The 11,823-nt window shown below is 41.1% G+C and overlaps 1 protein-coding gene across 1 annotated transcript; it reads right to left on the bottom strand.

Annotated features, from left to right (window-relative positions):
• Positions 1–51: 51 nt before the first annotated feature.
• LOC115780337 (leucine-rich repeat neuronal protein 2-like) lies at positions 52–10,310 on the bottom strand. Its single transcript, XM_030729476.1, has 2 exons — positions 10,125–10,310; positions 52–3,455 (listed from the first exon to the last, which is right to left on the bottom strand). The coding sequence occupies exon 2, from the start codon at positions 3,031–3,033 to the stop codon at positions 658–660; it is 2,376 nt and encodes a 791-aa protein (XP_030585336.1). The 5' UTR covers positions 3,034–3,455; positions 10,125–10,310; the 3' UTR covers positions 52–657.
• Between the last annotated feature and the right edge of the window lie 1,513 nt (positions 10,311–11,823).

Below are 11,823 nucleotides of genomic sequence, written 5' to 3'. Positions count from 1 at the left end.
AAATAGAATTTAACACAATCACTTTCAGATCACTTTTATTTTGAAGCAGAATGTAGGATGTTAGATAAGGAATCTGGATGAGTATGCTGTACATGTAGCGTACTGCAAGATGGACAACCCAGTCCAAGATTTTGAAAGCTAAGCAGAAGGGTTGTTACATCAATCACTTTGACTTACAGAGTCCAAACGAGCAGGGATTTTGTTCAGTGTCAGTCTTAAGGCAGATTTCCATCTGCTTGGAGAAAGTTATGGTTCAGTCTGTGGAACACGTAGACAGCAAACATGACAAAACCCTGGAGGTCTGAGCTGCTCTCCACTGTGTAAGTCTCTGGCTTGAATCGGGCTTTGTTTATTTTCAGTCCAGTGATCATCGGCAGCTCAGGCTCATTTGTTTCTCCTGTGTTCACTCACTGTACAGCAGGAGTTTGATTGTCCAGTTTAATTTCCCTGGTTAGGGGTTAGACATTTACAACACATCTTAACACAGAAACAATGTCAATATATATGTCATACGGTATATAAAATAAATACAAATCTCTCTCTTACAGCTTTCATCTATGATTCATCTCTTCTTCTTAATAACAAATTGTATATCTGACTTTTTGTATGTATGTATGTGTGTGTCAGTGTTACTGCATTTCAGTGTGTACAATTATCTCAGCAGTTTTGATGTAGTAGCAGTTTGTCGCTCTGCTTTGGCTGACAGTCGTCACTTCCTTTTACCCTTTGATTGAAGATCAGAACTTTGGAACCCCTTATATCATGATAGGAGGTATTATGATTCTTTCCTGTCCCCTCACTAGGCTCACTGTCCCAGCCCTGACCTGCAAGCAATAGTATGATCGCGAGCAGCAGAAGTGTGACTGCTGTGGAGGTCAGCTGTGGGTTGAGCTGCAAACTGGGCTGAGGGTCAGGGGCATCTTTTGTTCTGAATGAAACACACTGAAGTTTTCTGTTCTCTCTTAATCTCCTGCTGGCATGCTTGGTGCCCTCACTGATTCCTAAATGCAGACAGACTCTGTAATACGTCTCTGCCTGCAGGTGAGTCAGGTTGAAACTCTGTGTGCCGGCAAGGATGCGTGTGGTGTATGTGGGCGAGTGGGCCTTTGAGTATATGGCTTGCCAGGAAAGGCGGGTTGAAGGGAGGTTGTGTCCACTCTGCCAAGACAGGATGACATAGTGTTCTCCGAGCTCTTTCACCTCAAACCTGGCATCTGCTCTCAGTAATTGAAATTTCTTCAGCTTAGCAGCTGCTCCTCTGTTTCTTTTCTTTTCTCTGTTATGCACACCTACATTAACACTACGTGTATCTGCTCCTAGAGCATTCTCAGCCACACATGTATACAATCCCGCCTCTCTGGCAGTGATCTTGCTTATCTCCAGAGTTCCTTCAGGAAGTACCTGGTAATGTGTGAGGAGCTGACAGGGAATATCATCTTCATTCTGCTGGGGAGGGGCATTGGCTGCAGATGTGTGGTTGACTTCTTCAGAAGTCCTCCAGCTCTTGCAGGGGACAGGAGTTGGCGGACCTTTGGATACATGGATCTCTGCCGGATGAAGTTTCAGACCAGAGGGGGTCACCCAGTATAGTTCGGGCTGTGGATCTGCAAGAGCTCGACAGTGCAAAACCAGTTTGCTGCCTTCACGCACCCCTACATAGGAAGGCAGGGAGCTGGCAGGGATCATAGGGAGACACAAGGCAGACATCTCTCCTGAGGACACCTCTCTCACCCTGCGAGCTCTGAGTTCTGGAGGTTCTGAACACAAGGTTGCCTGGGGTTGAATGAAACGCACTACCCGGGGAGTCTGTGTTTCTGCCTCAGTGTCTTTCTCAATGCGAGGATGAGAGACCTCCTTGGCTGCCCAGTGAAACAGACAGTCACATCGCAGTGGGTTGGAGTGTAAGCTGACCTCCTGAAGATTTGGCAGAGAGAGCATGATGTGCTGGTGCAGAGCACTCAGTGAGTTGGAGTTGAGCATTAGACTCTCCAGCCTGCTCAGCTGGAGGAAAGCCTCTGGGTGAATGTAGGACAGACGCGGGTTGTTTGTGATTTCAAGCTTGGTGAGCTCTGGAAGGTTCTGCAGGGCTGCCCTCTCAATGGACATCAGCTCCTCCATGTTGTTTAGACCAAGCTCCTTCAGGTGAGCCATATCTTGGAAATCTCCTGTCCCAATCAGTTTGATGCGGTTCTTGTTGAGGTCAAGAAACTTCAATCCTGGTACTCTCCTTAGGGCCTGAGTTGGAACTTTAGTCAAAAGGTTATCATAGAAGGAGAGGCTCTCTAGGTTGTCCAGGCCTTCTAGTGCTTTTTCAGCCAAACCCTTTAGACCCATACCACCAAGGACAAGACTCCGGAGGGATTTCAGGGCCATAAAGCCACACTCAGGTAGCGACTCCACAGGATTACCCCCAAGCATGAGAACTTCCAAGCGAGGCAAAGCCTTGAACCACTGAGGGTCAACAGTAGTGAGTCTGTTGTTGTTGATATGAAGACGGAGTAGAGAGTCCAGACCAGTGAAGGCCCCAGGCGCTATTGAATGTAAGTAGTTGTGACTGAGGAAAAGTTCCTGCAAAGCAGGCAGTGATGCAAAAGAAGCCTCAGGAAGGTGAGTGAGATGGTTTTCCTCCATGTGTAGGGACAGAAGAGAGGGCAGGGAGAAACTGTCACTTATGGTCCTCACATGACTGAAGCGATTCTGAGAAAGGTCGAGGTCGGTGAGATTGGGGAGTCCATGCAGCACTGCAGTGTCCAGCACTGACAGGAGATTACTCTGCAGGTACAAGGTGTGTGTGTCCAGGGGTATTGATGATGGGAGCTTAGTCAACAGCAGATCATTGCAGTCCACAGTGGGAGCTTCATGGTAAACAGAATCGGGGGAGAACCATGGCTTGATCTGACACACACACCTCGCAGGGCACGAGACATGCCATGGTAGTGCAGGAGGCTGGGAGCCCACAACAATGGGCACACACATGCCGCCAAACACACACAAGAGACAATGCGACTGTAGAAGCACTAAAGCCGGCCTCATAATCCTTATAGGTGATTTAGACGAGGTGGAGAGGAGTTTGTTATGGAGACGTGCGTTTGATCATTTGGACAGCAATTTTTGTAAATCTGTGGTATGAACAGGTAGGTGAGCTAACTGCACAAATCAGACAGATGGTTTAGTGTCATCATTCACAAAGTGGCAACCAATTAAACAGGAACAATAATGTTGACAGACATCTACGGGGGTTTCACACAGAATTAGAAAGCTGAAATGTCTATCTTTCCATTGCTGAGCTTGCAGAGGCTCTACTGTACCAAGAGAGATTTTGTGAGTCTTTGATTGCAGTGGTAGACGCGGGACTGCACAGTGGCTGTAGCTTGATGACGGCCTTTGCTTTCACATCATCAGTCTCACATCCTGACCACAAGTGGAGGACTCATAGCTTGGGGTGCAGCGGATCACTGTTTTGTCAGAAACAGAAGAAAAAAAGAGAGAGAAAGGGATTCAGAGGAAAAGAGAGAGAAAAGAAGCATATAGGCTGTTTCATACAGTCTGCTAATGCTGCATGTAAGACTAAAAAAAGCGCAGTTTTACTCGTGTGATAGCAAGGTCATAGTAGAATCAGGCAGATTTATAAAGGCAGAAAAGGGGAGAGATGAAGGTGAGAAGATGGATGGAAATGGATGTTTTTCAATATGAGATTTAGCCTTGACTCTTCCTTTAGACATGGACAGAATAATGATTAAAAAAATCAGAGAAGAAACACAGAGAAAATTATGCTCTGTTGTAATCGTATCAGCTCAGCAGGAGAGTAGGTAAACATGCAGGAATGATGAAATCATGTAACATGTACATAAATATTTTACACTCGTACTTCACATTCAGAGCCTGTGAGAACATAGCATCCCACAAATGTTATTCATTATGTAACAGTTAAAAAGACCCCAAGGTTCTTCTATGTTCATATCAGTGTTTTATACTTAAGATTATAATGGGAAAGACTCAGTGAATGTACATGCGCACGCACGCACACACACACACACACACACACAGCAGAGAGACTTGCTGCTCAGCATTCATGGTGCAAAACCATCACACTAACACATCAAACATTTAGAGCATCATGTCGGTAATTAGCTGACCCAAACTGCAGGCACCCTATGGTGGGAAAAATTATGTGCTGTCCTCAGAAATATCAGCTTCTAGAAAGCTGATTTTAATTTGAAAAACATGAAAGACATTTTTTTCCTCCCATGCAAAGTATGACCTAAGCTGTAGGCCAAAGCTTAGATGCATGTTGTTATAATAAATAAATAAACAAACATGTCCCAGTAGCCAGCCTCACTCTCCAGGCCTGGTTCCAGGGTGTGGCCCCAGAAACCCTATCCCAGGCAGTGTAAACTGTTCCCTTGATTGTTCTTCCATAGAGGTCTTCTGAAATGCTTTTCGTATGGCCCTTCACCCCTTAGAGACAGGGTGAATGGTGGTTCAGAGTAGAGCCGCTGCTCCTTCACATCGAAAGGAGCCAGTTTAGGTGGTTTGGGCATCTGACTAGGATGCCTCCTGGGCACCTCTTGGGTGAGGTGTTCTGGGCATGTCCTGCTGGGAGGAGGCTGGGCCCTGGATAAGCAGAAGAAGATGGATGGATGGATGGATGAAATAAATAAACAGTAAATAAAGGCATTTTTAAATATAATTTGGGCTCCATTGCTTTACATTTACACCTTTTATATACACCTATATATACACCTTTTTAAAATATGAGGACCACAGTTATTATAATTTTGTGTTTTCCAATTAGCTTTATTATTTTTTTTTAGTTTAGTTTGTTTCCAGAGCAGATTTGCTCATTTCAGTTTTAATATATATATTTTTTTATTATTTTAATTTTTTTTTTTAGTTTTAATTAGTTTCAGTGTTAGTTTTAATCTCTTTAATTATTATAACATGTGGGATACACGCCAAAGGCAAGATCTGAGAAGTTCAGTACAGATGTTACAAAACAAACACATCCCGAGTGTAAATAAACGAATCCTCTTCAGGCAGGCTGTGTTGTCAAATGTAACCAAAGGAAATTTCCATTGTATTTTTTTTTTTTTTTAATTTTCATTTTCACAGCTCTTTAGTTAACTATCTATAATAACCTTGGTGACAGGATATAATTAAAATGTTTTTCTGCTCTAAACTCTGTAACAGTGTGACAGTTAATACAGGAAAATTACATCACCTCTAAAACTTGAGCTTAAAATTGCTTCATAATCACTAAGTTTGCCTGCAGGTATGTTTGAGTTTTTATCGGGTCTTTGCTGATAGCGACAGTTAGAAAAGTAGCCAGTTGCACACTTTGCAAACAATATCTTACGGTAACACAAAAGCTAATAGCGTGCAAAAAAGAACAATAAATCCAACAAATAAACAAAAACAATTGTAGTAGAATTTACTTTTGGGTAAAAACTAGTAAAAAAGCCTTTATTTTTTATTTTAAATGTACAGTATTACTTTGAAAAGTCTTTTGACCATAAACTGTAGTTACCTCACAGCGGAGACCAGTTTCTCATCTTTGCTGGAAGGTGTTTAAAAAAAAAAAATGGGATGAACTGTTTTATGATTGTAAAACAGACAACAACTACACTGATCTGTTATAGGAAGCACCTGACATACATGAACTGGACACACAAACGTTTTCATGAATATGTATATATTATTTTATACTGACCTAAGCAGGTCAGAGTTATTTGCCTTCTAGCTGGTATTTCACATTATTATCACCATAGCAAAATATTCTGTCGGATCCACTGGAGCAACATTTAAGTTATAATTAATTGCCAAGGCTTACCATATAGTTTATTTATTTTTGCAAATCTCCCATCTAGTTACTTGTGAGAATGATTTTGGATATATTGTGTATTAGATTATAAGATCATGGCTGAAACAACAATAAGTGGAATGAGGCGACGTGCAGTGCTTTGCAAATTATTTAGTCCACCATGCAATACCATCAGGGATTTTCTACCACTTTAATCTACATCATGACAGGAACCTGCAGTCAGAAAGCACCAAGTGAGGCCTGTGATCTCAGCATCACAGAGTCATGGAGCGCTTTGAAAAAGGGACGATAAATTGATTTGATATAGGTTCTTTATTTTGAAATGTCACCAGACAACTTTTCTGTCACCCTCTCCACCAAAACTGACCTCTAAGTAGGCCAGTTTTGTTACTTACTGATCCAGTAAAAAATAACACCAACTGCATGTTGAGCTCAGTCTCACTCCTAAATGATTGTATACCAGAAAAGGCCATAAAAACACATCCAAAGGATAACCGCATATTCGACTCAACCCATGATCTTTTCCTGAATCTAACCAAGAGATAACTAGATCAAACCAGCAAATAAAGACAAATCAAACAACAAAATGCAAATAAGATACCACATAGAAGACAAACTGCAATCTGCTGTAAACAGTCTTGTGATTTACACCCACTGTCATAGCTTCCAAGCCTGAAAATTGAAGCCAATGTAAAAGTGTCCTAAAACTGCATTTCTTCTAATGGTCAGCAGGGGGCGACCCCTCTGGTTTCAAAAAGGAACCCAGTTGTACAAAAGTCTATGGTAAAATGGCCCTGGGCTTACTTGACCTCAGTTACCACTTTCCTGATATGTTCATGGGCTCAGTCACGAGGTCCAAGTCCTACTGAGCACAACATATTCCACAGTTTAGCCTATTAGCTTTTGAAGCCACTCAAATCCCAGAGCTCCTTCCGTCAAGTGATTGCCTGTCCAAGGCTTTACTCTCTGTTTCTGTCACTCGCCCTCATCGCCCTCTTTTATTTCTCTCAGCTCTTTTTCTTTTGATGAGTAAAGTTTCCACAATTTGATCCACCATTTCAGCTACTGAGGGAAGATTACAAATGGCTTCTGGAGAAAACAAAAACACCATCCTTTTCCTGTTTTGGTCACACAATCATGGCTTCATTGTCCCAGAAGATTTCATCCCCACTTGCAGACTGAAGTGAAAGCAATCCTCACAGATTACCAGTCTAAATCCAGGTGGTGCCATTATTCTGTCTAATCACTGCAAACTCAATACTGACTTTATAGTGATAAGAGAACTTTTCCACCTGCACTTGATGTTAACTGATAAACAATTAAATGAAAGCACTGTTATTTGTTCCTAAAAGATGTTCTAGACAAGATCATCCATCTGTTCAGTTTCTGACACTCTGCGTGATAATAAAAACTATTTATATTTAGATGAACTTAAACCACTTTGTGACAGTTGCAAAGTGTTTCCATCCAAAACTTCAGAGGTTTGCAGTCAGTAGACTTGCCAGAACATCATGTACAGCTGATAGTCGTTTGCCAAATTACCATCAAACAGTAAGATGAATTAACCGGTTCTGTTCAGAGCAGTTATGATGATGATAAAAGCATAAACATCCAAACGCCACATTGTCAAAATGTATGAATAGCAAAAAGTGAGATTTGTGAAACAATTGTTGTGGGTGAAAAGTGTAGGTCAGGGTCTGAGCTGAAACACAGGAGCAGTTCCCACCTCCCGGGGCTCCTCTTACACTTCTATCAGCCATTCGCTTTCATCTCCACTCTCTCATCTTTTTACAAGCAACCTGCTCAATAATGGATTTGTCATTTAATTTTGATGTCCTCCATTTTTATCATTTGCTCTCAAAAGCTCGTAGCAATTTTGGCAGTTTCAGGAGAGCAGAGCGATGTGCTGATGGGTGTATACAAAAGACTTATGATGTGAGGACTTGTAATTTCAACAATGGATAAATTATTTTTAATCACTATTTGTTGTTTATTTAGCGGGGACTTGCACAATACATGTATTGTAGCAAATACATGAAAATAGCTTTTCATCTGCAGTCCATTACTATTCTGCAGAGATTATTTTCACTCTTAGTGTTCATTATTAGTCTGCGCACTCTTCTGACTCAGATTTAAGTTTCACATATGACTGCAACCCGCCTATCCAAGGACAATAAAAATTAAAAAAAAAACAGCTGCCCTCACAATTGAATCAAAATCTGAGGAAGAGGAAATTGTTTTAAAACTATTTGTATATTCATATATTCCATCACTGCTAACTTATCAAACTCATGTCAGTCACAAGTAAGGGGTCAAGAGCAAAAGGTCTCACTATAAGTTAAGTGTGTTAACTGTGCGGTGGAGATTTAATCTCTTCTTTTATATGTACTGTACATGCACCAACTTAGCATAAACCACCTAAATACTGTTTCATAAAGATTCTTCTAACTGGACAGTGAAATAAATGCTCACACTCAATACCACAGAAGAAAAAAATATGAGTTTTAATTCATACTTTCCTCTTATTCTTCTTCAACATTTTAGTATCAGAGCTATTTATTATAGCTTCGAGATAATGATCAGGCTTCTTCTTCCAGCTGCACACTATTGGCTTTTCTTGGAGCCACAAAAGATTGCGTGCAGTCTCTTTGCTGGTGTGTAGCACGTGAAGGCCTGTAAACAGACCTTGATTTGTAAAATCAGAGGAGCCCCCCTCCACCACCACCCCACCCTTAACCACACATGCAAAGAATATCTTATTCTATTGGTTTCATTTTGGGACTACAAGCGCATATCATGTCCTTGGCTCAGGATGTTGGGATGCAATTTGAAAATAATAAAAAACACTCATTATTTTTATTAACCATTTGTCAGGAGTAGATATTACCAAAAAAAAAAAAAAGAAAGGAAAAGGTTGAAGATAGCTGTCTGATGTGTTGTCTCTTCTGGCTGTATCATTACTTAAACACCAGTGCAGTTGCTACTTGTGTTATTGATGCTTTCTACAAAATGTGTTCCTCTACTCAGCCTTAGTAGAAGCCCTTATGAAGATGTCTGTTTATGTATTGATGAGTTTTATTACGATACTTTTCCTAATTTATCTTTCAAATCACTCCATTCTTCACAGAGTGCAACATTTTATGTATTTTGCAGGATTGTTGCATAAAGCTCATGTGTTTGGAGCGTCACATTATATCTGTCCATATTCCACAAAAACAGAATTTTTCTTGCTACCATTCTTCTTACATTACAATTGTATTTACTTTGATTGCACTCGCAAAACAAACACAGACACAGAATTTGATTGTTTAAGTCTGATTACAATTGTTAAACAATATTGGCAGTTTTTTCTTTTTAAATTGTGTTAGCACTCATATTTGTTTTTGCTTGATGTGCAGACAACGAACTCTGCACCCAAGTATCTCCTTGCGATTAAGCACTTGCCTGTCCACTTTAATAACAAGGGGATGTGAGAGACGTTTAATTTGGAACTGAAAGCTTAAAAACACATGCATGTACACATATACTAGTTCACACAAACAAACAGAAAAAAAAATCATCTGCCACATTCAAGCTTCTCCAGTAGTAAAAAATGTAAGTAAAGTAAAAAATGTCTCTCCTTTGGCTCCTTTTCCTTCTCCAGTTTGAGAAAAGCCAGGCAGAGACAGAACGAAGCTGCAGGAAAAAGAGTGATTTGTATGAAGAAAAGAGTCACATGAAATAGTCTTTGCATACAGGTTTTGTTTGGGGAGTGCAGCTATGACACAGAGACACTGCAACAGGGCGGAATAGAGACAGGGAGGATTTAGAGAGCAGGAAAGAGGGGTGGCATGACAGAGATAGAGGTGCTGGATGCAGATATTTACAAAAAAAACCCAACAAAAAAACAGAAAACAGATGCATTACTCTGCAGCTGAATCTGTTCCAGCGTGCACAAAGACACCCATATACACAAACTCATCATTTATGTTCCTGCTCTGCTTGCTGAGACACTCAAGCTCCTTCATTTCAAACACACGCACACACACACACACACACACACACACACACATACACACACACACACACACACACACACACACACACACACACACACACACACACACACACACACACACACACACACACACACACACACACACACACACCTGCTCCCGTGACTCCTGAATCAATCCTGCTTTCATTCAGAGTTAATAAGCATGCATCCACCACAGCTGCATGTGTGCAAGAGTAACTACATGCTTCTGTGCGCGCTACAGTGTCCAGTTTGCTCAGAAAATACTACCAGCATATTTTATCTTACCGCAGCAGAAGCACAGACTACATCATCTCTCATTCTCTGTCGTTTCTTCCTTTCTCCATTTGCTTTCAATCTTTCTTTGCAAATTCTTCACATGCCGAGATGCTTTTCTGTCCTTCCCCCTCTCACACGTTTGTTGATCTCTTAAGATTCCTGAAATATCACTTCCCTAGCTCCCTCTCGATCACAAGAGCTGAAGAGAAAATTGGCATAGACTGAATCTCTCTCTCTCTCTTTTCCCTCCCTCCCTCTCTTTCTCTCTCTCCCTCCAGCTAGAGGAGATGAGGTGTTCTGCAGCAGTGCTTCTGTCCCTCTCATTTCTCCACCTCTCTTTCTATTGCCTGCCTCACTCTCTCTCTCGTTCTCATTTTCTTTCTACAAGCTGATAGAAACCCACATGTGCTCAATACAACGTGCAATTTTTGCTGGATGAGAAGTTTTCTTTGGCCCCTGGTGGCATTTTAGTTTTCTGCCATCATGTGTGTATTAAAGACCTGTTTGGAATGTCAGGTCATGCATAGGAGGTTATAAAACACCGGGAGGGACAGATATTTACTTTGAAAAGAAAAGAAAATCTTTGTTTATTGTTTGCATGCCAAGATCTTTACACTGCTGATTCTAAATTGACTCTTTTAACAGATTCTGTGTAATGTTACATTGACAGGTGGTGGCTATGGCAGTAATCTATGTCTGAAAGAACAATAATTTAGTCCAGTAGGGATGCAGACACCGAGAGGCTCTCAGACTTACTGCAGTATGTAAATATTTTCAATAACAACACCAGTTATTCCTCTTTAAGTCAACAGCTTGGCTATAGATTGAAAAGAAACAGGGTAGTAGAGGAACTGGGTTTAAACCTTTACTCTGTAGGATGGTCCAGGCTTCAGTAGTGCAGTAGAAACGTTATACAAATCAGGCATGCAGAGTATAGTATACCTTATATTACCCTATATAAATGATGTGAAATCACAGCAGGTAGAGACTGAAGTGGAGGGGTTTTTTTTTTGTTGCAAATAGCACCTGCAGTTAGAGCAGTGAAATGCATTTGAATGCTGACAGTAAATGTGACTTGAAAGCCAAAATCTGCCTTTCATATTAATGGAGTGGGCTGATGAAGAGCGAGGTATGCAGCTCAAACAGCATGACTTAAATGAGTCTAATATTGGTCCCTAATCGCATCCCAGGATAGAATATGTATTTTAAATTAACACTGGCTCCAACGACAACAGGAAAGGTGAAAGCTCATTCTCAGGAGTCAAACTGGGATTAATGTGTAAGCTGGATTTGCAGTTTCACAGGTGCACGAGTACGAGAATCAGCAACAGGGCAGACAAAACGGGATTACATTTAAATATGAGATTTTAGTATGGAAGGAGCTTCACACTGACAAGTATGAATACATATCGTGGGCTATAAGCACTTGGATTGTGTACTTGTACCTGTCAAAAATATCACTATACTATAGCGAGGCTGATCACCCCCTGATGACACTGAAGAATTAATCTGTCACGCCTTCTAGGGACACCTTCTAGGACAGGGCTGCCAAACATAAGGCCCGGGGGCTAGAATTGGCCTGCCAAAGGGTCCAATCTGGCCCACTGTATGACTTTGGATTATGTGAGTATATCAGAGAGGGAGGGCGTGAATTTAGCATCTTTAACTCTATTTTTGTCAGTGTTACAGTCTTCTTTCTGATAAAGAC

This window comes from Archocentrus centrarchus, chromosome 5 (genome assembly GCF_007364275.1).
Source record: "Archocentrus centrarchus isolate MPI-CPG fArcCen1 chromosome 5, fArcCen1, whole genome shotgun sequence".
Lineage (NCBI taxonomy): Eukaryota > Metazoa > Chordata > Actinopteri > Cichliformes > Cichlidae > Archocentrus > Archocentrus centrarchus.
The sequence above is the reverse complement of the archived record's forward strand: the minus strand, read 5'-3'. Positions and strand labels throughout refer to the sequence as shown.

What these genes read in the sequence shown, in the direction of transcription:
- LOC115780337 (XM_030729476.1), bottom strand. Translation starts at nt 3,033, where the DNA reads ATGAGGCCGGCTTTAGTGCTTCTACAGTCGCATTGTCTCTTGTGTGTG.